This window comes from Nestor notabilis, unplaced genomic scaffold, assembly GCF_000696875.1.
Source record: "Nestor notabilis isolate BGI_N333 unplaced genomic scaffold, ASM69687v1 scaffold10222, whole genome shotgun sequence".
In the NCBI taxonomy this organism is placed as follows: Eukaryota; Metazoa; Chordata; class Aves; order Psittaciformes; family Psittacidae; genus Nestor; species Nestor notabilis.
The window spans coordinates 304-23,410 of record NW_009916967.1 but is presented as its reverse complement, the minus strand read 5'-3'; the positions used below and the strand labels follow the sequence as shown (position 1 = coordinate 23,410).

The following is a 23,107-nucleotide window of genomic DNA, read 5'->3' as shown; positions in this document are numbered from 1 at the left end:
CCCCTGCACGGCAGCTCTTCGTCAGTCCCCCGTTTGCTTTTGATATAAACCCACTTAGATTCATTATAAACTATGTTCTCGCGTCTCTGCAGGACAGGCACAGGCTCTGTGGGCTGGTGAGAGGCACTGGGAATTTCAGGTGCTTACCCAGTCCCTGACACTGCTGTCCAAATACATTCGGCCTAAACCTCCGTTCAGGTACGCCTCTTGCCTTCAGTTATCATCAAAGTAGAGAAGCTTCAAAGCTCACGTAGCGTAAGAATTAAGGAGATGCGCTTCAAGAAATGCTGAGGGGAATCTGAGGGAAGAGACACCCCAGATACCCCATCGCAGGAGGCAGCAGAACATAACATGAAGAGGCATTACACGGAGCGTGACATGCTGCACAGGACTTGCACCTTCACAGATAACAGCACAGCCAGGGCCACACATGTACGTATGCGAGGAAGCAGGTGGATGCTCTCTCTGGACCTTGAATCACATTCCTCCCGCTCTTGGGTAACGCAGGACTTTCCTGACCGATTACACATGCAAGATGGATTTAAAATACGTCTATTACCTTATCTGGAAATGAAAACAAACCAGAATCTAGTAACAGGTTTTAAATTGTCATGATTAATGCAGGAGAACATGCCTTGCATCTGACAAGGTCAGAGTTCACATTTAATTTACATTTTTATTTATTAATTTATTTTATACCTTTCAGTAATGTCAGGCTGAAATTTATCCTTGTGAATAGGTAGCTCAGCTTTGACCCACACTATTTTTATTATCACTTCGAAGGTAGAAATCATTTGAATATTAGAAAGCTCTAAGGAAGCAATGCAAGCATAAAGAGGGAAAAGATGCCAAAGGTAGCATGAGCTGTAAGAAAAGCAAAAATGTGTGTGGGTACACAAGTACTGCAGTATGAGATGTCTGAGCCAAGAGGAGGAAATAGGAAGAATTTATGATAAAAACAGTAGTAACTCCCTGTGATGAAATCAGAACATAGTTTTAGAGGAAAAACTCTGACCTGATATTAATAAATTAAATGGGGGTGAGAGTAAGTTTTATTCCCTTCTTGGTGCATTCCACATATTCAGTTACTTCACCCAAAGTGTAGGTTGGTGAAATAAGAAGCAAGGAAAAAAGAAGTGCCCGAAGAAACACTTGATAAACATCACAGAAAAGCACTCTGAAGTGGTGCAGCCTTTCTGTGCCACTGATACCCATGTGAATACTCTGCTATCAGCTTTCCAGATACTTCCTCACATGGCTTCTGAAGAAGCAGGAGTGTGTAGAGCACATGGTAAAGAGTGAGAAATCATTTTCTGGTCTCGAGGCCAGAGCTGAACCAAGTGTCTGCTTTCTGCCCCTTCCCACTGGTCTGGGATTTTACCCTTCATAAAACCGTGCAACCTCCCTGCCCTCCCCCCACAGACAACAGCCCTGTGCAGAGCAGGGCAGGGGCATTCATTTCCCAGGCCCCTGGAAGCACTTTATTCAGTTGTTGGGCTGTTTATTTTGTTTCTTTGCTTCTTCCTTTCTTAGAGCAAAAGCAGCCTGTTCCCAGCTCTCAAGGTTGCGCTATGTGAAAGACCAGTCACTGACCATTAGTGAGTTGTTTTTGCAGCCACGGCCTCCGCTTTCAACTTGTGCCCATGTTTTCCAAGGCCTTTGTTACATCCCATGCTTCAGCTGCACCTCATAACAACAGGAGCTGGTATCAAGCTCTGGTTCACACAGCAAGTTTTCATAACAAGCTGATAAGAAGTTGATAACAAGTCCAACAGGCCTTGTAGCATTAGCCAAAGCCCAGGGCCTTCTAGTAGCACTGGTGCTCTTACTGAGTACAAAAATGCACCTGTACCCGTTATACTGCATCAGTGTGTTTGTGCCTGGGCTCTGAACAGGCAGGTGGTAAAGTCGGCTTCCATCCTCATTGGAGCACAGGACTCTCCCCTTTTTAGCTACTGCGAGATGGGAAGACATAGCTCCACCTGGTGTTCCAACAAGTAACCGTTGTGGTTACTACTCCGTGTTTTACTTGCTACTGCAGCATTAAACACTTCAGTGTGGTGTAGTATGATAATGGTTTACGATGTTCCAAGAACAAGCAAATACAATAAATGCCCAAGTACAGCAGAGATGGTAAACTCTCCATCATGAAAGAAGTATAACAACCATGTTAACATAAAGCTGATGATTAGTTCCTGTAAAAAGCTGTTAGTTTATTATCTCCTGTTTTTCAAAAGCCTGTTAGGAAGCGTTTTGCTCTAGAGCCAAAAAAGCCACTCTGAATTGCAGAAATCATGCGTGCTTCATCAACAGTGGCAGAGCAAATGTATTTTCAGGTACACTCTTGGATATCTCCCCCACGGAAGCACGGCTTCAGGGGGAGAGAAGCAAAGGCCCAACCTTCTTTTCCTCCTATTAAACATGCTAATTCCTAATTTTTCATATGGTGCTTTTCATCTATATATGTTTTGACTCATTCTAACAGAAATTAAAAATAATCAAAGGTTAGAAATAGTTATTATGAAAATAATGTAAAAATACGTGTCTGATGCCTGAACCATCAAAATATATCAAAGAATTTATTCTCTAGAAAACAAGGAAAAGTGCAGTGCAGTGTATGAATTTGCTAAAGTCTGTTAATATATACACTAAAAATGTGTATTACACAATTTTCAAAGATCTTGTTGAAAATCATTCAGTGCGTGTGTAAGTCGTCTTATTTTATTTTCCATGGCTTTTTTATGGTTTGCCATTTCCTGCAGAAGCTGCCGCATTTCTTCTTCAACGCAGTAAACCTGAAAGAGCACATTGAGATTAAACAGAATTCTTGCTTTTCCTTAATATACCCAAGCCCATATAATATTGGCCATTTTTAAACACTGATAAGCAATGCAAGAGTAACATGCTTATGTTTAAATAAGCAATGCACTACTTTTGACCCTGTATGCAGTAACAGAATTTTGCTTTAAAAAAAGTATTAATTTGCTAGGAGACAGTGAGTAACGTACCAACACCAAAATACCGGCTGCATATGTGACAGGAACAGTAACTGTTAGCACTGGCACCCGTGAGTTAAGTGGATTATATGGCATAATCATCATTATTCTTGCCTGTATAGGTAAGGGAATGTTTAGCTATCATCTCGTAACAGCTATATAACATGCCACTTTACTTTGCTTGAATCCAGAACCTCCTGATGGTACAAGTTCTGGCTGTTTCCATCCAGAGACTAGCTCAATAGGTACAAACAGATAACTTCCAAGCACCACTGTTTTAGCAGCTGTAGAATAAAAATGCAAATACAATAAACATATAAATTTAGTATTAAAATTACTTTTTCATTTGCTGCTTCAATTTGTTTTTCCTTTTCATTTGCCAGCTGCAATAGTTCTTCCTGATGAGCTACCAACATTGACCCAAGTTGTTTTCTAAAAGCATCATCCATTTCATGAAGCTTTTCCACAGCAATCCTAAAAAAGGATAAAAAAAAAAAAAGAATAAAAATCACACTTCTGCAAACAACTGAAGTATTTTGCTTTGCCTAACTCTGCCTTTGATAAAGTTTTAATAACATTGGCATGAAAATAATTATTTCAATATCTAGCTCCAGACATCCTGTTTTCTCAAATACATATCCTAGGTTTATGCACCGTGTGTAGGGCTGCTGGAATTCCTCTCAGAAGCATTTAGTCACTAACAACACAAAGATTCAGGCTTGCTACTGTCAACCATGGATAAGAACTCCACCTTTTTTCAAATATATACTTATTACATTTTTGCTTCCCGAGAAGTCAATGACTGAACTATGTGATTCTGTAAACAGCCTGTAAGCCTATGTCTTACAGAAAAAGTGTCTGCTTCACAGTAGTGAAGCCTTTCCTTGACTCCAAGCAAATTCTGCTTTTATTAATTCTAAAATACGTAGCAACAGAAACCAAGACAAATTGTTCCACTATGCAATTAATTTACAATGGATTTTTGAAATAGAACAGAATTACGTGGGGTAAAATTTCAGTTTCACTCCAGACCTTCCAACATGTAGTACTATTGACTATTTGAGGTGGTTGCTTTTTATTTGTGGGGATTTTTTATTTGTTTGTTCTAAATCAAACTTAACCATAAAGGTATTTTCTTTCATTTATTAATCACATGACCTTCCTTAAATAATAGTGAAAATGTAATTAATCAAAGTGTTCAATTTAAAAATGTAAAGCAAAAAAGCATTAGTCATACTGGCTTATTACTTCAGTAACAGTGTGGTGATCGCTGCTAGATACATATGCAGTCTTAACAACTAGATAATCTTTTCTTAAGAATAGTTGGGAGGGAGGAAGGAAATAAAATAAGGGGCCAAAGAATAAAGTAAAAATCATACTAGCAATCTAAGCTCATCACAGGCAGCAATCTACCATACATCTCCATAATGCCAGACGTGTATGAAATAACTGAGCATCATCCAAGTCCCTGACTATTTTTTGGGTTATAAGTATTTGTTTCTGTATCGTCTCATATATACTGTTAATTGCTCAACAAAATTAAAAATTGACAGTACAAGAGGAATAATAAAATAAACAAAAAAACTATTGCTACCTGTATGGGAAGAGAGTGACAGGTAACTTACAAACAGTCTGTTTGTCACAGATTGAAATATTAATAGCAAGTTTGATCTGCTTGAGGGTAGGAAGGCTCTGCAGGGGGATCTCGACCAACTGGATCGATGGGCTATGGCCAATAGTATGAAGCTCAACAAGGCAAAGTGCCAGGTCCTGCACTTGGGCCACAACAACCTCATGCAACACTACAGGCTTTGGGAAGAGAGGCTGGAAAGCTGCCTGCTGGAAAAAGAGCGTTTGTGAGGGAACTGTGGTTTAGCCTGGAGAAAAAGGCTAAGAGGGGACCTCATACCTCTCTACAACTACCTGAAAGGACGTTGTCCCAAAGTGAGTGTTGGTCTCTTCTCCCAGATAACAAGCAATACGATGAAAGAAAATAGCCTCAAGTTGCACCATAGGAGGTTTAGACTTGATACTAGGGAAGAACTCTTCACCAAAAGGGTGAACCTGTGTACATGTGGCACTTAGGGATATGGTTTAGTGGTGGACTTGGCAGTGTTAGCTTAACATTTGGACTTGATCTTAAAGGGCTTTTCCAACTTAAATGAATCTGCGATTCTATTATTTATTAGTATTGTTGTGACAAATATTGAGGATCTGCCCTCAATTTCCTACACAGCACACAAGCTATTTTCATCCTGCATAATGAAACACCGTGGCCTCTCTCTCAAGCCCAAGTGCCAGCCACAGGCATTGACCTGTGATTTGCAACCCATTTGTCCCATGAATCCTGGTCACAAGCTGGAAGGTTTACAGGCTCATGCTCAAAGAAACCCTGCTGTAGACTGTGCCTCATGCACAATGCCTGTAGAAGAGACTTCATCATGTAAGTGTAACATGAGTTTCCTCACTGAGAAAACCCAAAGCACTGTGGTGGAACAGGCATACTAGTGAGGAACAAGTGTAGGGTCCAACTATTCAAAGAAATTGGGAACACAGCTGAGAAGTTTAAAGGAGGAATGTTTAACTGAATTCTAGTTCCAAAAAGTAAGTCACCTGTATAGTAAGAATTACTTCTACACACACAGACTTTGCACCAACTGGGCTCACCAAGTACTTACAAAGGTATTATGCATTCTTTCACCATATAATCAAACATTTTTGTATACTTATTAACAATGCAACTCTATACTAACTGAGCAGTCACAAAATAAGCTATCAAGGTGTTCACCTCTGAGTTTGAAGACTTTTATCTCTCTCCTCAATCAGCTTCTTCTCTTTGATATCAAAGTTCTCCTTCATTCGTTTAACCTGCACCTCCAGCTGGCTTAATATTTCTTCTTTACCTTGCCACTTCATTTTCAGTGCACTGAGAATAAAATGCACATATTTACAATGAATGTAGATACCACCTAGGAGGGCTGAAAGGTTTTCCATGCTTCAATTTTTCCACATTTCTGTAGGTTATACTAGCAAGCAAGTACTCTCTGAACATGGAATAACTTCAGAGCAGTGTTGCACACTATCATAATCACAAATTATTGCCACTTGTATGTATCACCTGTATGCATTCTTAATGTCATCAAGTTCTAGTTCTTTTTCTTCTAGCAGTTGCTTTAATTCCTCTTTTCTTCCATTTTGCTTTTCTAATTTTTCCATTAGCTCTTCTAATTTTTCCATTAGCTCTTCAGATTCAGCAGCTTTTTCATCCAATTGTACTTGAAAACATTTTTGAGCTTTCAGGTTTTCTTCATGCTGTTTTCTGATTTGTTTATCTTTTTCTTGTAAGCCCTTTAGAAGATAAATATTTTAGCACATGAACTCCCTCCATGTTAACTTTATTGTTACCCTTTAAGGGGATCTGTTTAGTCTATGATGGAACAAAGCACAGTGGAACATGCGAAAGCTTGCTCTGCTGAATGTATTATTATATGAAAAGTACTTAATCATCAAAACATAAATCTGAAATTAAAAGCAAGTTTTGACAAAAGCTATTTACAACTCTAGTACAACAACTTATTCTATATAACAAATCACTGAGTTCACATTCTCTTTGCTCTGATTGATAAAGTCTGAAGTCTCTAAATGAGATTAATTAAAACATAGTAGCTCTGCTGTTAAAATAGTGATTGAAAAGAAAATAAAAAATATTTACATTGTAAAATAAGCAATCTCTTCAACAATCTTTTTCTGCTTTTCTTTTAAACACACAAGAAGAATTATGCTATCCTAGTTTTTCCTCTCTCAAAATGATTGTCAAAAGTAACTTGAAGCAAGACAAAGAAGAAAGTCTTTACATAAACAGGTTCGACAAGAGATTCAAAGCAGCATCTCTGTACATTAAGTTTATACAAGGCCCTCCTCTGCTCTTGGTGAAACTAGCTGCTACTGACAGCCTGATGGTGCCTTCCGAGTTGGTAAAGGAGGGCAGTCAGCTTTTATCACAGCCTTTACAATAACTTGCACTGCACGTCTTAATTTTAGCTAAGCACACAAATTGTCAGACATGGCACTTACTTCTTTTAATCTCCTAATTGTTTCTGTCTGATCATCCACTATTTTGTTTTTAATTCTTACAGTATCACTGTCCTGTTCCTTTTGCTTTTTTAACATCTCAATCTCATTTGTTAAAACTTCAATTTTTGCCTCCAGTTTTCCCCGATCTTGAGCAAGATGAGCTCCTAGATAAAACAGGATATTGACACTACAGCACTCATTTTACAGATGACTTCAAGATGTATAATGAGGGAGAGAGATAAAGGTAAGAACTACCTTAAAAAACAAACATGACCATTTTGCCCACTGCAAACATTGTACTTTAATCTGTAGGTAGGTTATATTTGAGAGGATATGTAGAATTGAAGGGCTATCTCTTTATCAGAGAAGTTTTCAAAGGATAAGGTCAAGTATTTCTGACCGACCCAGCCAATCTCAAAGAACCCACAAGGTGGTGCTGAGTTACATTAATAAGGAAAAATAACTACTGAAATTTTCACATTAGACTTATGTGATAGACAAGCAGCATTACATAACACTATTTACAAATCCTGGTTTTCCTTAATTCATATTTAAAAGTTCTTTGTATAACATTATGGTATTTTGACATTTTGGGGAAATAGATAAACTGCATTTACAACTATCTCCCACAAGTATTATAACTGATGTTACAGTTCCTATAATGGCCAGCATCCTACAGAACATCTATTTTTGCACATCTTTACAACTACATAAGATCAACAGAGACCCTGCTATGGTTATGACTATGCTGGAGTGTTTATGTGAAAGGTACAACACTGAACACCAAAATTTTTTCTGAAAAAGAAAAAAAATTTACCCTGTTGTGCCAACTCCTGTCCCCATATTTTTCTTTCCATTTTTAATCCATCAATCACAGATTCCTGGGCTGTCAGCTGGGAAATAAGTTTTCCATTTTCCTTTTTCAGAAGTTCAACTTGGGCAGCCTTCTGTTTGTCCTCCTCAACCACAGTTTCAAGTTCTCCAGTTCGACACTGTATAAATGAACATTGGAAAAAGGACAGCAAGATCCTTGAAAACAAGTATTCAAAATTTCACATCAATACTAAACGTCAGTAAAGTAATGCAGCGAATTAAGTTAACTGAAGAATATTCTGCTTGCATACACAGTTCTATCTGCATCTCTTCCCAGAAATGAAACACAAATGTTTGCTTCAAATAGATATATTTCAATCCCAGGAAACTGTAAAGCCAGTTTCTAAACAGCCACCTTAAGTCATCCGTGCCATTATAAAAGCCTGTTTAGAATTATAAATGCACAAGTCAAAAACACACACAAAAAGAGAAACAAAGTCTAGTTGACACTAAAAACCAAAGCAAAAGAAAATACAGAAGCTGGGATGAACTTCCCACTCCTCATGATTATCTTCATTTATGCGGGCTACAGATTACAGGTGTTTAATACAGTTATTTAACTTTGTAGCAGCACCACTGACTGTCAGAATGCTATCCTGTCCAATATTTGGACACCCCAACAGCAACATGTAGGGAGGAGATGAGAAACAGCTGTGCAGGGGTTGTACTGCACAGAAGTTTTAATACAAAGATGGACTGGATCACGTAATGGCTTAAAAGTTATGTTCCTAAAATTTTCAAGATTTAAGAAGGTAGTACTATAATATATTAATATACAGTGATCAGTAGTGTAAGATAAAGCAATTGTGCCCACAGTATTTAACATCAGACAATTAGTAGATCATTATTGTTAATTTTATGCAACTCTGTGATATGAAGCTGCTAATAATTACATTTGATTGTTCAATTTCATTGTTACTTCACATACAGTGACAACTGCAGAACCATGTTCCATTATTTTGAATTTACAAAGGGGTCGGGACTATTCATTTAGGTTTTTAAATCTCAGTTTAGAGTGATCACTTGATTATTTATAAATTGGGAGTGCTCACAAGGCAAGAAGTGCACTTCTGAAGACGTGGGTGAGTCTAGATTCTGCTATATGGGGATCAGTGCTTGTGAGAAATTGAAGTGCAGGATGCAAGAATAAAGGCTGATGTGGAGTGCTAGGTTTTAATGCAACAGGAAACATGTCAAGCTACTTTGTATGGAATTGATAACTTTTACAAATAAAATATAAAAAAAAACCCCCCATATATGCAGTTGAAATGTTTTGAAACAAGTACCTTTAGGTTTGCTGTAGCTTCTTCATTTGCTTTTGTTAATTCTGCTATCTTTGCTTTCTGTTCTTTCACTATGCTTGTCAGGTCTTGTATCACACTTGCCATCTCTTTTTCCTTTTGTTCAAACTCAAAGAGGGCTTGTTTATGTTCAGCTAGATCAGCAGTAACATTTTCAAAACCCTCTTTCACCTAAAGTTTTATAAAGACAAGACTTGAAAAATGCTAACATCTGGAAAAAATGTGTACACATTTTGAATTTCAAGTAAAGGAAGACATAGAAGTTCATGAACAGTATGTGAAATTAGTGAATATCTGAAACTGGTTTTCTATCAGTTTGTTAGTGATACTTCAAAAAAATCCCCAACAAACCCAACCAAATGCAAAACAAACAACAAAAAAAAACCCCTAAAACCCAACAAACCTATCCCTCCCCCCAAAACCAAACCCCAACTCTTCAAACCCAATAAATTTGATAGAACTACAACTCTACCTTGACTGTTATTAAATGTTCTCTTTGTCTTACCTCTTTAAACCTTTTTCCTTCAATAGTTAAAGCTAAACGAAATTCATCTTCTAACTCTTTGTACTTCTGGTTTAATGCATTAATTTTCTCTTGAAATTCTTTAACACGCTGTTCATGCCTCTGTTCCTCTTTAGCCACTACTTTTGACAAAGCATCTTGAAATTCAGGTCCATTTAAAGCAACCCGGGTTTCAAGTTCTTTCCTGAAGTTATTAAACATATACTTGAGACAAGACCTGCAGTATCTCACAGTTGTTTCAATTAATTCCCTTAGTATTTCTTAGAAAGGATAACAAATTACGTAACATAGGGGATAAATTCCTTAGTTTCACAGACAGATTTCAGCCTTCTATGACAATGGCTCAGGGATAAGGAAGAGTGTTGACTACTGTTAAAACACCCAGAGGGATAACTGTACTTGTTAATTCAAACTTTCGTAGAAATTATTCAATTGCTGTTTTGCCATTAGTTAGCATTTGCTTGCTTTGCTGAAAACAAAGACCCGGAAGAGAGATTGGAATTGGGGGAAAAGCACTCCACAGCCAGATACCCTCTTTTGCAGTCATTCTCTTCACCCTCCGTAAACTCTTCCTTCTCGCTCAGGCCCAAAACCTTAAAAGCAGCAGCAATGGGGACCTAAAGGGTTCCAGGATAAGCCTCCTTCCTATCTGGAAGCATCCCTATAAAAGAACGTTGAAGCAGAAGTACCCTGTACTAAGACTATTCTGTTCATCTGCTTTAAAGCACAAACACAAAACATATCCACTGTCCTTCACAATACATCTTTTGGAGATTTGAGATAATAATCGGAAGATCTCAAAACACAGCTGTCAGATTCTTCCCATCTAAACCCATAATTATCTTGGTGTCTGAATACATTTAGACTTGTAAATTGAAATACCACTTGTTGCTTTAGTTTGTACATATATTTGATTGTATTAGGTAAACGGTATAGAACTTATGTTCAAGTATTCTGGGAAAAGAAAAAAAAGGAAATTTTGAAAGAAGATGCTATAGAAGCTGACTTTTCTTTTTAAACACTTTGTGCTATTGTATATGCAGATCAGCTCTTCAGACAATAATTTGCATATTATTTTATTTTTATCTGATTATTTCCCGGATTAAAGATCAAGTATTTAAAATAAAAAGTTCAGCCACAGAGTAAGACAAGAACCTATCAAATGACAAGCTGGAAGAGCACAGTTGCCTACGTGGAGTTATGAGTCAGGAATCTACAAGATATGAAGATATTCTTAAATAAGCAAGAAAATGGGTGGAAAGACATCCACATTTTTATAAAGACCATCTCTCCCATTAAAAAACAAAAACAAAACCACACACACTGACACTTTGCAGAACACATTTAAACAAGACATATTTGCAACATTAGCATCCTATTTGTGAAAATAGATCCCATACCTTTGCTCTTGCTCTCTTAATATAAGCAGTTCATGCAGTTGTTTTACCTTCTCCTTCTGTTGTCGAAAGGATATTCGAAGTAACTGTACTTCTCTTTCATTTGCTGATGCTTTAAGTTCTGCTTCCTGCACCTGTTTCATCTGTGTAGAATTCATAAAGGGAGCAACAATATTTTCTTGGAACTGCAATCTGTTCTTTATGTCTTATACCAGAATACACAGGAACAGGTGCTTTAATACAGTTTTATACATATCTGCCTGGGCCATTAAGTTTACAGCATGCTCCACAACTGTCAGGATTTTTCATAAAATTTTATGGAATTTTATTATGTTACCTAGCCCAAGACAAACAAAGGGCTGTGGGGTTTTTTTTGTCCTGTTTTGTTTGTTTGTTGTTTTACTTACTATATTTTGTTACACTTGCAGAAATTTCAGACAAGATGCCTAATATTATATCTTAGCTTAACTTACTGCAACAGAAAAAAAAAAGCAACTTTCATGAAGAATTGAGAACATTTGCTTAATTTATAAAGAACTTGGGAATGCTCTGCAGAAGTGGAACATGTGTATTGGCAGAATGATTTGCACAATTACAGACTCTCATAACACTTGTATTAGTTTCAAGCAAAACATTTGTTTGTATTCAATACAACTTTTTTTAAACACACTTACAAAAATCTGTATATTTCCAAGTTTTATACTTCAAAATTGCTGAACACGGCTGCTTCTAATGATTTTAGGAAAAAAATGGAGAATCAGTATAAACACCAGGTGGCATACTCCACTTTTTCAATTTAATGCAAGCTTTTATGACTTTTATAATTTGAAGCCTTATACAAACAAACCTGTCTTTTTAAACTCAACAAGTAGGAATAAAAAGATATGAAAAAAGTTATAAAAAAGGTTTTAATTACTCAAGAAATGGTAATTCAGAACCAAGACACTTCAGAAGGCTGCAAGTTGGCACAGGTCACGGCAACAGCAGAGGTGATGTTAAGGAAGATATTCTTACTCCTCATCATTATTTGTGGCATTCCTCTTGAGCCTTTTGTGCTCAAGCAGTGAGAAGTAACAACTATCTTGTCAACCTGTCCTCCTAAACAAAGCAAATGGTCTTCATATTCTGTACTTAATACAAGTTTTATCTCTTTGCTTTCAAGAGTATTATCAAATCTGTGATTTTCAAATTGATTACTCATAAGTGTCAGTTATCTAATGGCAGAGCTACAACACAAGATACAACCCAGTTTACTGGCCAGTTCACAAGAAAACAATCCCCTCCTGCAACCCCCACAAAACAAAAAAGAAAAAAAAAAATCCCAAACTGTTTTCTTTCAATTCCATCACAACTGTCTCCCTCAACTGGATTTCTGAAAGATCAATCAAAATTAAAGATAAAAAATTAACAGCTGTATTGAACGTCCTGCACTGACAAATAAAACATTGTTTTCAATGTTCATCATCTCCTGCAATGTCCATTAAGAGACTTATGTGCTGTTGCATGTTACGAGTTCCAGCTTGAGAATGCCAGAGGTACCTGAAGTTCATACATTAACTTCAGTTGTACGCAAATTGTTGTGGGGCTTGACTATGAAGCCAAGTTCTCATGTTAAGCCTCTTCAAAAGTAACATTTACATGTGCCCCACTGTATTGCTGTTGTTTTGTGGATGAAGTGAAGCAATTCTCTCCAAAATTGAAACACTTAAACCCAAAAATTTCAAGTGAGAAGACACGCAAATTTAAAGACTTCTGGAAAATATGGTACACATTTAGATGTATAGCAGCTTATTCATCTAGAATCCCTTATAGGAGTACTGTAGTAATATTGACTGAAGTCCTTAAGCAGTGACTTCTGAGTAATCAAAATTTACCCTTGAAGCTAACTACCTATCTGTACTAGAAGAAAGCTTTATAAAGTATTCTAGAATAAGTTAATCTTGGAGTTGATAAAATACACCAAAAGTATATTAAATCTGAACATTCAGAAAGAGAATTTAGTTTCTAGAGGACCATGATTATTCTTCAAAACATAATTAAAGAGTATGTGCTACAGGACCTTAAAAACAGGAACTTAATGAAGTTTTGCAGTTAATAAAAATGATGCTGCTATTATGAAAAGACATTACTTATTTCTACAAACTCATTAAAGGAAAATTAAAACCCTCATACACCAATAAGGTATTTCCTTCCTTATAGGAAAGGAAAAAAGAAACTCAAACCAAACAAAAAACCCAACCACTCTCCTCTTATTTAAATTACTAAATTTAGTACTTTCCAAAGTGACAAGCAGATGTCTGATCTAAACTGAAGGTCACTTCTAGATCCACAGCAGCTTCAGGATATTTACAGGTAAGGAAAAAAAAAAAACGGAAGAGCTACTCGAGTGTCTAAAGAGAAGCCTGAAGCCAAGGGTGGCTAATTCTTAACTTGAATGGCACGTGGAGTTCAGTTGTCAGCACACTCCCCGATTCTTTTTCCTTTCAGGGTATCTGAATGACCAGATTTCCTACAGCACCATACTAGAGGTTCAGAAGTTTTTCAGTGACACAGGAATAGGCTAATATAGGAATATAACCAAACAATTGGAATAGATATGGGTAGATGCAGCATTTGGCCACTGAAAATTCAGTTAGATATAGCGGCAATATCTGCTCCAGCATCTTCCATCTTCTGTATTTGTATACTGAATAAAGTGCCTCTGACCAAAAAAAAGCATCATGATCTTCTCCAACTTTAAAACAAACCCAAAAAATCCCAAGCAAACAAACAAACATTCCTCCCCATCCCCCACCAAAACCCAAAACCCTAAACAAAAAAAAAACAAAAAAAAAAACCAAACCCAAAAATGCTTCAAAATGTATTGTTTTGTTCTGGTTTCAATTAAAAGCATATCCTTCTTTAGATCAGCAAAACAAACAGAACCACCAGATTTCCATCCTGCGAGTAAGATCTTTATTGATTTCAGCAACATTTTAAAAAACTTGTCTTTGTTCCTCAGTATTGTCAGAAAATACCAACCCTCCATGTTAATAGGACTTGTTCTCCTTTACCTTAAAGCCACATCACATGACATACCTCTATTAATAAGAGATATTAACTAATAATTAAAGTGGATTCTTATTATTAACTATGATTATGAAAAAAAAAAAAAAAAAAAAAGCCCCAGCTTCTATTGTGGAAAACTCAGACTTAAGGCTTGTAAAATTTAGTGTTTCTTAATACCTAGGACTACAGTAGCTATCCTGTTGCTATTGTATTATTTATGTATTATTTACTCATGAAAAATATTTACCTCTATTGTTCGTTGCTGCAGTCTCTGTGTCTCCATCTTGGATAGCGTTTCTTCTAAAGCTTGCATGGCCTTCTGAAGTTCCTTTTCTTTATTTCTTGCCTGATTTAACTCATTAGTAAGTTGTTCAGTTTCACCTTTTAACTGTTGGACATCTGCTTGCAGTCTTGCTTTAACATTTCTCTCTTTCAATATCAATTCCTTTAGCCTGAGAATAAATGCAATAAGGTTGTATTACAAATATTTTATTACTTAGGTTGATGTGAAATACATTAAGAATAACACATCAGTTAGTGTTGTAGTACCCTACCTTTTTCTTTGCTGAGTTTTACTATTTACAGCTCTGTCATGTAAAACTGCTAAAAATATGTAAAGTACTTCTGAAGTTGTGCAGAGCATCACTATATGGAGCTTCATTTTAAAAGAAACTGGGCTAGAGACAGGTTGTTCAAGCAAATGGCATTCCAGTATCATTTTACTTTATAAAGAAGTTAACACAGGTTATCAATTTGTAATTCAATAATTTTCTTCAGAAAACTTTGAAATATCCTTTAATACTCTAATAATTTTTGATACAACATCTACCTTAAAAGAAAAGGAACATAATAAGCCTTTTATCCAAGATGGTAACAAATAAAAGGGAGAAGTGAACCTGAAGCAAAAAGAAAAAAAAATGGAAAATAATCACAGACAGTCACTCATGGTAACTCAGGAAGCATTTGGCTTGTTTCTTCCTTACAAGAAAGAAAATGTCTTCAATAAATACAGTGCAGTTAAGAGAAAGATAAATAGAGTAGACATCTCCAATCACAGCCAACAACAAACAATGGTGTGTTACGAGGGAGAACTTTTTTTAAAAAGAGGATGCTGCTCAGAACTTACAAGGATGATGACAGCAGTCTATAGGAAGATATACTAGGCCTGACCTGGAAACATGTTGCCTCTTGGCCACGTCTTACCTGCCAGAAACATTTTTGTTCAAGTGCACTGTGCAGGAAAGAAGAACTAAAAAAAAAAAAAACCCCAAAAAAACAAACCCCAAACAAACCACTGTATGTGGAAAGGGAGACTGGGAATTGGAAGCCAAAAGTATGATATGAGAGCTATTAGAGCTTGAGCTGAACAATTATGATACAGATTGCTTGGAAAATAATGGCTAGAAATAGAGGTGACATACCAATACTGTTCCAAGACTAGAACAGGAAGAAAGCTGCAGAGCAGCAGAAAGGAATTTCATTAGGTAATAGTAAGAAAAATTTTAGCACTACTTCCTGCTGCATTATTTTCCAAGTACATTGTTTAAAGCTGTTCTCCTTTCTTAAGCCTATAAATTGAATTGTCTTAAATTAAAAAAAAACCGCAAACTCTTATACTTCAGCGCTGTTTCCCTACCTGTCTGTAGTGTATACAGCCATACTCTGAATATTCTTTTCTTCTTTCGCATGTTTCTGTAGCTCTCTGACATGCTCTATTAATTTCTTCTCTGCTTGCTCTGCTTTCCACCTCTTTTCTTTCTCTTGATCCAGTTCTTGAATCAGTGCCTTAGCAAGAATATGGTAAGCATCAATTTACTAGGAAACACTGAAGTGTAGCCAAAAATCACAAAAAATATTCATAACAGTAGAACAAGACTTTTTTGTCTTTCTGGAACTCATGGATAATAGGGGAAAGTGTAAGCGACTGGGCCAAAACACCCCATAAAAATGAAATAAAATAAATTCTCTTCCAGCTGACACTACAAGAACTCCACTGTATTTTGATACTATCTACATGCAATTATTTTTTGTCACCTCCAAGTTTAAAGCTTCATCAGGAGACATATGCTTGGCTTCAGCTGAAAATGTATGTCACTTGAAATGATGCAAAACATACTCGGTATGTTGATTCCTCTGTGGCATTTGAATTAATTTCTTCTACTTTTTCTATATTGCTCTGTCTTCCAGTTAGCATTTCAGCTTTCTTTCCCACTACTTCCAAGTCTTGAGTATCTGATGATGAATTGAGACGAGAGTCTCTCTGACTGGAGCGTGAACACTTCGAGGAACTCTTCTCTTCCCTGTAATAGCAGGGCATCAAGGTATAGTTAAAAACATGCAAAGTTTAAATAACAACAGGGGATTCAGACACTTTTCCAGGACAAAATTTTACAGTTCTTTGTAGAAGCTGAATTTTAAAGAGATTCAAAACCACATAGAAAATAATTTGCAAGCAGATCATAAAGCAAACAGCTAAATTCAAATCTTCAGCTGTACAAAAGTATGCAGTACTAGTAGATGCCATCTGAAAAACTTTGTATGATCATAGACATAAAACAAGTTTAGAAAAGCAGAGGAGTTGTAGAGCTGCAGTAGCTGACTAAACTAATATATTCCAATTTATGTCATCTTCTACTCATCACTTCTGGTATTTGCTATATAAATCAAGCAAATTACCATGGCATCCTCAGTTTCATCACAAAATACAGACAGCTATATTCTTGACTACTGTTCTGACACCATGAATCTTTTATTCTTATTTTTTAATGACTCACTTCTGTCTGTGGAGAATTCTTCTGTCACCACAATTTAAACAAAGATGAAACTATAAGCTGTTAGAACCCTGAAAGTGTTTTGGAATCTTTAGTGCAATTTCCTTTTCACCTAAGACAGAAAAACCTTATATACTGAAATGACTGAGTGAAGCCTCAGTAGCTAATAATTTCTAGAGCATTATTAACAGAGCTAATTTACCTAATTACCACTTTCAGCAAAATGTTTCAAATTAAAATACGTTTACTCTAACAATATTCAGCTTAATTCATTCTGGCTTCATACATGGCAAACATTGGGATACCTGTCAGTTACTTTGTTCTTAAGAGGATTTGCATGACACCTTGTAGATAAGGTAGTTCTACGGTAAGTAGGGAGCTTGCTTCTTTTCGTAACCTTTCTGTTCTTGTCTTTCCCGCTCTCATTTTCGCTCTCAGAAGTTGGATCTGTGTCTCTCTTAGCTTTGAGAACATTTGGAGGAGCTTCCCTTCCTGAGGTATCAGATACCTAAGAACAGATCAAAGTTTTACCTATACATCTTACCTTTTCTAATTGGCTAATTTCTAACACTTATATGCTACTTTGAAACAATTCATACAAAATAATTTTGATAGAAAAGTAAATAATTGCTTCTGAACAACCCTGTCCCTCCTTGCTGACACATTTCATTGTTTTAAAGATAAAATAAGCCCAGCAGAACAGCATGCTTGAGAACACATAGTTGTATCTTTCTGCAATACCTGAAATTTGGTAAAATCCTTAGGCACAGAGGCTTGGTGCAAAATGTGAAAAAAACCCACAGCACATAAAACCAAAACCACCTTGCAAACATGTAACATACACCACAAGCAGTTACAAAAACATACGTAACAAACATATCAGGCCAACTTGACCTATTAGTGAAATTAATTAATAGAAGTCTATATTCCAGATATTTTGCTGCATTTCATATTTTACTTTGGTTCAGTTACTATATTGATAGCTTCATGGCAAAAAACAGAAAATAATTTTCTAATACAGTATGATCAGATAGTTCGCCTAAATCCATATACTATGGGTTTTATTCAGTATTAAAGTTTTTGTGACTTACTTAGTTTTAAAGACTTGGTTTTGGTTTATTCCCAGTTTCTCATAAATATTAGGAACACATTAGCACTAAGTCAGCACACATATAGCAGTAGAAATGCTCCAGTCTGTCCCAGCTAGCTTTTGCATTATCAAAATGTAAACCACATTTTACAAACAAGACTTTCTGCGCAATCACAGCAAAAAGAAAAAAAACATCACCTTTTGCAGTATCTGTGAAATCTGATCTTCCATTTTTTTAATCCTCATCTCACTGTATATTTTATCAAGTTCGGCCTTCTCTGGTTCTGAAGAAGAGACAAGCTCAGTAGAAGAGCTGATGGCATTTTGTTCTGGTATTTCTGTACGTTGACGGAAATGAGCTAACGCCTGGTCAATATGTGGTGTTGCCACTGGTAAGCTAACATATTTCTATCAAAAGGAAAGACAACCCTTGTAACATTAATGAATTACATGCAATATATAAATAAAATTTATCCATTTGAAAATCAGTACACACAAACTACAGCACCTGATCATTGGATGAGGGACACCCAGGTGAAACCAAACAGCTCCAAATGTCTTCTAAACACTGCAAATTTGAATAGTTTTCTTCTGCTGGGTCGACTGGTTCACCAGAAATGTTTCTTCCATCTAGAACTTTTAGCTGGGGCAACATCTGAAGAACAATTTCTCTATAACCTTGAGGAAAACAAAGTACATTTAAATTGAAATAAATCCCCAAAAGAGATGTCTAGTGCATTTTAGGTATCCTGTCATCTTAAATTATTCACTGCATTTGTAATAGAAAAAAAAAAAAAGTGTAGTGAGTTACCTGCAAGTGTCCTGCCTTTCCCCACCCATAAGGCTTTCAATAGACATTACAAAACAAATTGACTGGGAAACCGCCTGCCTACTCCTGGTCTACAGAAGCATTTCGCCATCATCACCAACACACAGCAGTTGCACGGACCACCTTTAATGTCAGGTTACTGCACCAAAACAGTTGTATCAAGTGCAATGGTAGACACGGTAATGGAAGGACAAGTTCTGAAAGGTCTTATATAACTTCATCCTTTTTCAATGAATGAAATAAGGCATTATGAAAACTGTAAGGCATTGAAATTAAATTTCTTTAAATTAATAGAACTTGGGCTTCTGAACACCGCAGTTCCAAAAGTGCCACCAAAGAGGCAGATATGCAGAGGTATGTAAAACACTTGCAGAAAAAACTAGTGGACTTTTCCAAGTTATCCAGATAACTTCAATAGTCCTGTTACTGCTTCCATGGTGCCTGCATACATCTGCAAAACTCATTCATAAGTGCTTTTGAAAACATTAACTAGGTCCTTTTTTGTTTTCCCTCAATTATCTCCAAGACCTGTATACATATTACACCTTTACCCATTAACTGCTCATGATATGGTTGCTATTTTGAATTATGGTAATTCATACTGTTCTACTCTTCGTAATGAAATTCTCTTTGAGCTATCCCAAAAGTATCAACCCTCCGCTTCCATCTTCCTGTAGATCTTCCTGTTGTGGTTTAAGCCCAGCCGGCAACTTGGAACCACGCAGCCGCTCGCTTGCTCCCCCCCTCTTCCTTGCTCCCCCCCCTCCTGGAGGGATGGGGACGAGAATCGGAGGAATGTAACTCCCACAGGTTGAGATAACAGCACTCCAGTAACTAAGGTATAATACAAACCACTACTGCTACCAATAATAATGATAAGAGGAATAACAAGGGGAGAGGACACAACCGCTCACCACCCGCCGACCGATACCCAGCCCGACCCGAGCAGCGATATGGGCCTTCTAGCTATCTCCTCCCAGTTTATATACTGGGCATGACGTGCTGTGGTATGGAATACCCCTTTGGCCAGTTTGGGTCAGGGGTCCTGTCTCTGCTTCCTCCTGGCTTCCCCTCCTCTCTGGCCCAGCATGAGACTGAGAAAGTCCTTGGTCAGAGTAAACATTACTGAGCAACAACTAAAAACATTGGTGTTATCAGCATTGTTCCCAGACTGAAAGTCAAAAAAAACACACCCCTGCACCAGCTACTAAGAAGGAGAAAAAATGACTGCTGTAGCTGAACCCAGGACACTTCCCCTTTCTTATACACAAATAAAACAAACAAAACTTTCACCAAAACAGGATTCTACTGCTTAACTTGTGAACACAGGCTGTAACATTTAAATGACATGAAAACACTCACCAAAACAAGAAGTTCTAGGCAATGAGACTGAAAGTGATATACCCACATGCATTTCTCCAGCTTTTCTCCATACTACCTAGTGAAATCCTTGCCTACTACTTTGATGAAAATGCTAATTACTGCAGAACATCACTGCTTTCTGAGGCTGAGGGAAAAGGTGGAAAGGCTAATAGGGCTTTTTACTGATCTTCCTCTTGTGGTCTCTCTCAAGTAGAAGACCATCCCCTGCCTGTCCTCTTTCTAGTAGCTCAGTATCCCTCTGTACATTCTTCAACTTCTCCACCTACCTACAATACTCCTTTCCTCCAATTTCTGCAATGCTTTCTCTTCCCATTGCTCTTTGTCTACCTCCCACCCTTACCTAAAATAATATATGAAAAAATTGAGCCTTATCAAGGCATACAATAAGTTACAATTTTGATAATATGTTGGGGGGGGGGGGAGAGGGAGAATAATTTTTTTTTACTGGAAAACAAATTACACTTTTGACAGAATTTAGATTTCTGCAAGCTGGCTGGTTAAAGAATAAATATGCAAGCTTCAGAACCTCGCTTAGTTTAGGGAAACCACTGACCTAACGAGTACAAAGTACCCAACAAGAGATCCATACCTGCTGTGTGACAAACCGGATTGGCTCTTCCATTTTTTTCCAGTGTCAGATGTGTCAAACAGCGCAGCCCCTTTGTGCACTGAACTAAGTGATTAATATTGTTTACACAGTTGCTGTGAAGGTCAATATGGCTAATGTTATGACTGGTTCCATGAAGGCACTGAAATCCTGAAAATTTGAGAAAAAACTTCAAAGTAATAATTTCTGTTACAATTCCTGACTAGTTTAGAACAAATTGCATCTTGATGAAAGATATTCAGGAAGTTACACATCATAATAATTGGAAATTTCGTAACAACTCCATAATCCTGTCTACATACATTAATTAGCTATGGTACCCCACACAGCTCAACACTCAAGCTGGGGAGCTTTAAAGAAAGAGATTAGTTTCTAATTGTTAAGCATGTAAAAAAATAAACATTTTTGCTTTGAGTTCCTTTTTATAGCTCAGATCAGTAACAAAATTGTTACCAATGTTCTTTTAAATTTTCTATTACTCCCTTGATTCTGTAGCTGAAAATCTCGGTTAGAAGCAACAACTGAACATTCCAACAAATACATTTAGAAGAGAACTTCCATATCATAGCCAAAGCTACATATCTGTCCTATAAAAGGAAAGATATGAGTATTCTGGAAATATCTTCTGAGACTATTGCTTTTTTCACTTTGGAAATAAGCTTGAAATGTTTTCTGTGCTCCTTTGTGAACAAGCTCAGCTCACCACATATAGAATAGATTCCAGTTGAGAACAACCCTAAACATTAGGAACTTGAAAGCTGAGAGTAGCAGCAATTGCCACCTTTCACAGCATTACTCAGGATTTGGCTGAACTACTAGAAACTTCTAAAAATGTACTTGGTCAAAACTAAAGTGAGGCAAATGCTTTTTATTTCACTGTACATACCAAACTCACTTACCAGAAAGATCATGTATGTGATTATACGACAAATTCAGCATAGTTAAATTATAGAGTTTTTCCAGTCCTAAACAAAACGAGGGAAAAAAGAAACAGCAAGATTTTCAAAAGAATGTTCTGCTTTGTTCAAATCAAAAGTTGCAGAGCAAGCTTTCAAAAATCCTAACTACAAATTATGACAATGAACTATAATCATAATATAAAAATCAGGTTTTCCTTCTAAATTAGGGCATTGTGCTATGAGAAAGCTTACAGAGACTACATAGTCTTGTTGTGGTTTAAACCCAGCCAGCAACTAAATACCATGCAGACGTTCACTCACCCTTGCCTCTTCCCCTCTCTCCAGGCAGGATGGGGAAGAGAATCAAATATATGTAAAATCCAAGGATCGAGATCTGAACAGTTTAATAACTAAAGCACAGTATAGCACTACTACTAAGGGAAGTAACAAGGAGAGAGAATATAAAACTGAAAGCGGAAGGGAAAACAACAAACCCAAGTGATGCACAATACAATTGCTCACCACCCACCAACCGATACCCAGCCCGACCCGAGCAGCGATCTGGCCCTTCCGGGTAACTCTCCCCAGTTTCTATACTGGGCATGACATGCTGTGGTATAGAATACCCCTTTGGCCAGTTTGGGTCAGGTGTCCTGTCTCTGCTTCCTCCTGGCTTCCCCTTCTCCCTGGCAGAGCATGAGACTGAGAAAGTCCTTGGTCAGGGTAAGCACTACTTAGCAACAACTAAAAACATTGGTGTGTTATAGCACTGTTCTCAAACTAAAGCCAAAACACAGCACCAGCTACTAGGAAGAGAATTAACTATCCCAGCTGAAACCAGGACAAGTCTTTTTAAAATTTATATCATAATATGGTTAGTAGCTCAACTAACTTCGTATAACCTTAATTATGTGCATACTTTCCAGAAGCAAGCTTTAACACAACTCTTAGAAAAGCTTCATTTGTTGCTAAATGGACAGGAATAAATATTGCAGACCCTCCACTTTCGTTATCAGGTTACAGGACAAGCTTAGGGTGCGCAGATTAGCCAGGGAACTTAGCCCCTCGATCCGGCGGATTTGGTTTGACGACAGGTCTAAATGTTGCAGGTTCCGGAGGTGGCCGAGACCCTCGATCCTGGTGATGCGGTTACAGTGCGCATTGAGCGTGTGCAGCTCTGTGCTCAGGGAGACCTCCAGCAAGCTGCCAAGGAAAGGCACCTGTCAGCAGCCGGGCAGCTTCATTCTGGGGCTGCTCTACCCAGCCCCGCGCCACGGCATCCCCTCACCCCAGGGGCCCAGCTCCCCTCGCCGACT

At 37.3% G+C, this 23,107-nt stretch overlaps 1 protein-coding gene across 1 annotated transcript in view; it reads right to left on the bottom strand.

The window, feature by feature from the left end:
• Nucleotides 1–2,672: 2,672 nt before the first annotated feature.
• The window catches only part of LRRCC1 (leucine rich repeat and coiled-coil centrosomal protein 1), a 20,591-nt gene continuing 156 nt past the window's right edge, over nt 2,673–23,107 (bottom strand). The window contains exons 2-19 of the mRNA XM_010024851.1: nt 22,789–22,994; nt 21,792–21,857; nt 20,875–21,042; nt 18,577–18,751; nt 18,272–18,470; nt 17,289–17,491; nt 16,329–16,512; nt 15,849–15,997; nt 14,460–14,664; nt 11,168–11,307; nt 9,750–9,951; nt 9,230–9,415; nt 7,888–8,062; nt 7,071–7,234; nt 6,115–6,344; nt 5,785–5,922; nt 3,335–3,470; nt 2,673–2,795 (exon numbers count right to left, since the gene is read on the bottom strand). Coding sequence (XP_010023153.1) covers nt 2,673–2,795; nt 3,335–3,470; nt 5,785–5,922; nt 6,115–6,344; nt 7,071–7,234; nt 7,888–8,062; nt 9,230–9,415; nt 9,750–9,951; nt 11,168–11,307; nt 14,460–14,664; nt 15,849–15,997; nt 16,329–16,512; nt 17,289–17,491; nt 18,272–18,470; nt 18,577–18,751; nt 20,875–21,042; nt 21,792–21,857; nt 22,789–22,994 — 3,049 coding nt within the window. The remainder of the gene's footprint in view (nt 2,796–3,334; nt 3,471–5,784; nt 5,923–6,114; nt 6,345–7,070; nt 7,235–7,887; nt 8,063–9,229; nt 9,416–9,749; nt 9,952–11,167; nt 11,308–14,459; nt 14,665–15,848; nt 15,998–16,328; nt 16,513–17,288; nt 17,492–18,271; nt 18,471–18,576; nt 18,752–20,874; nt 21,043–21,791; nt 21,858–22,788; nt 22,995–23,107) is intronic.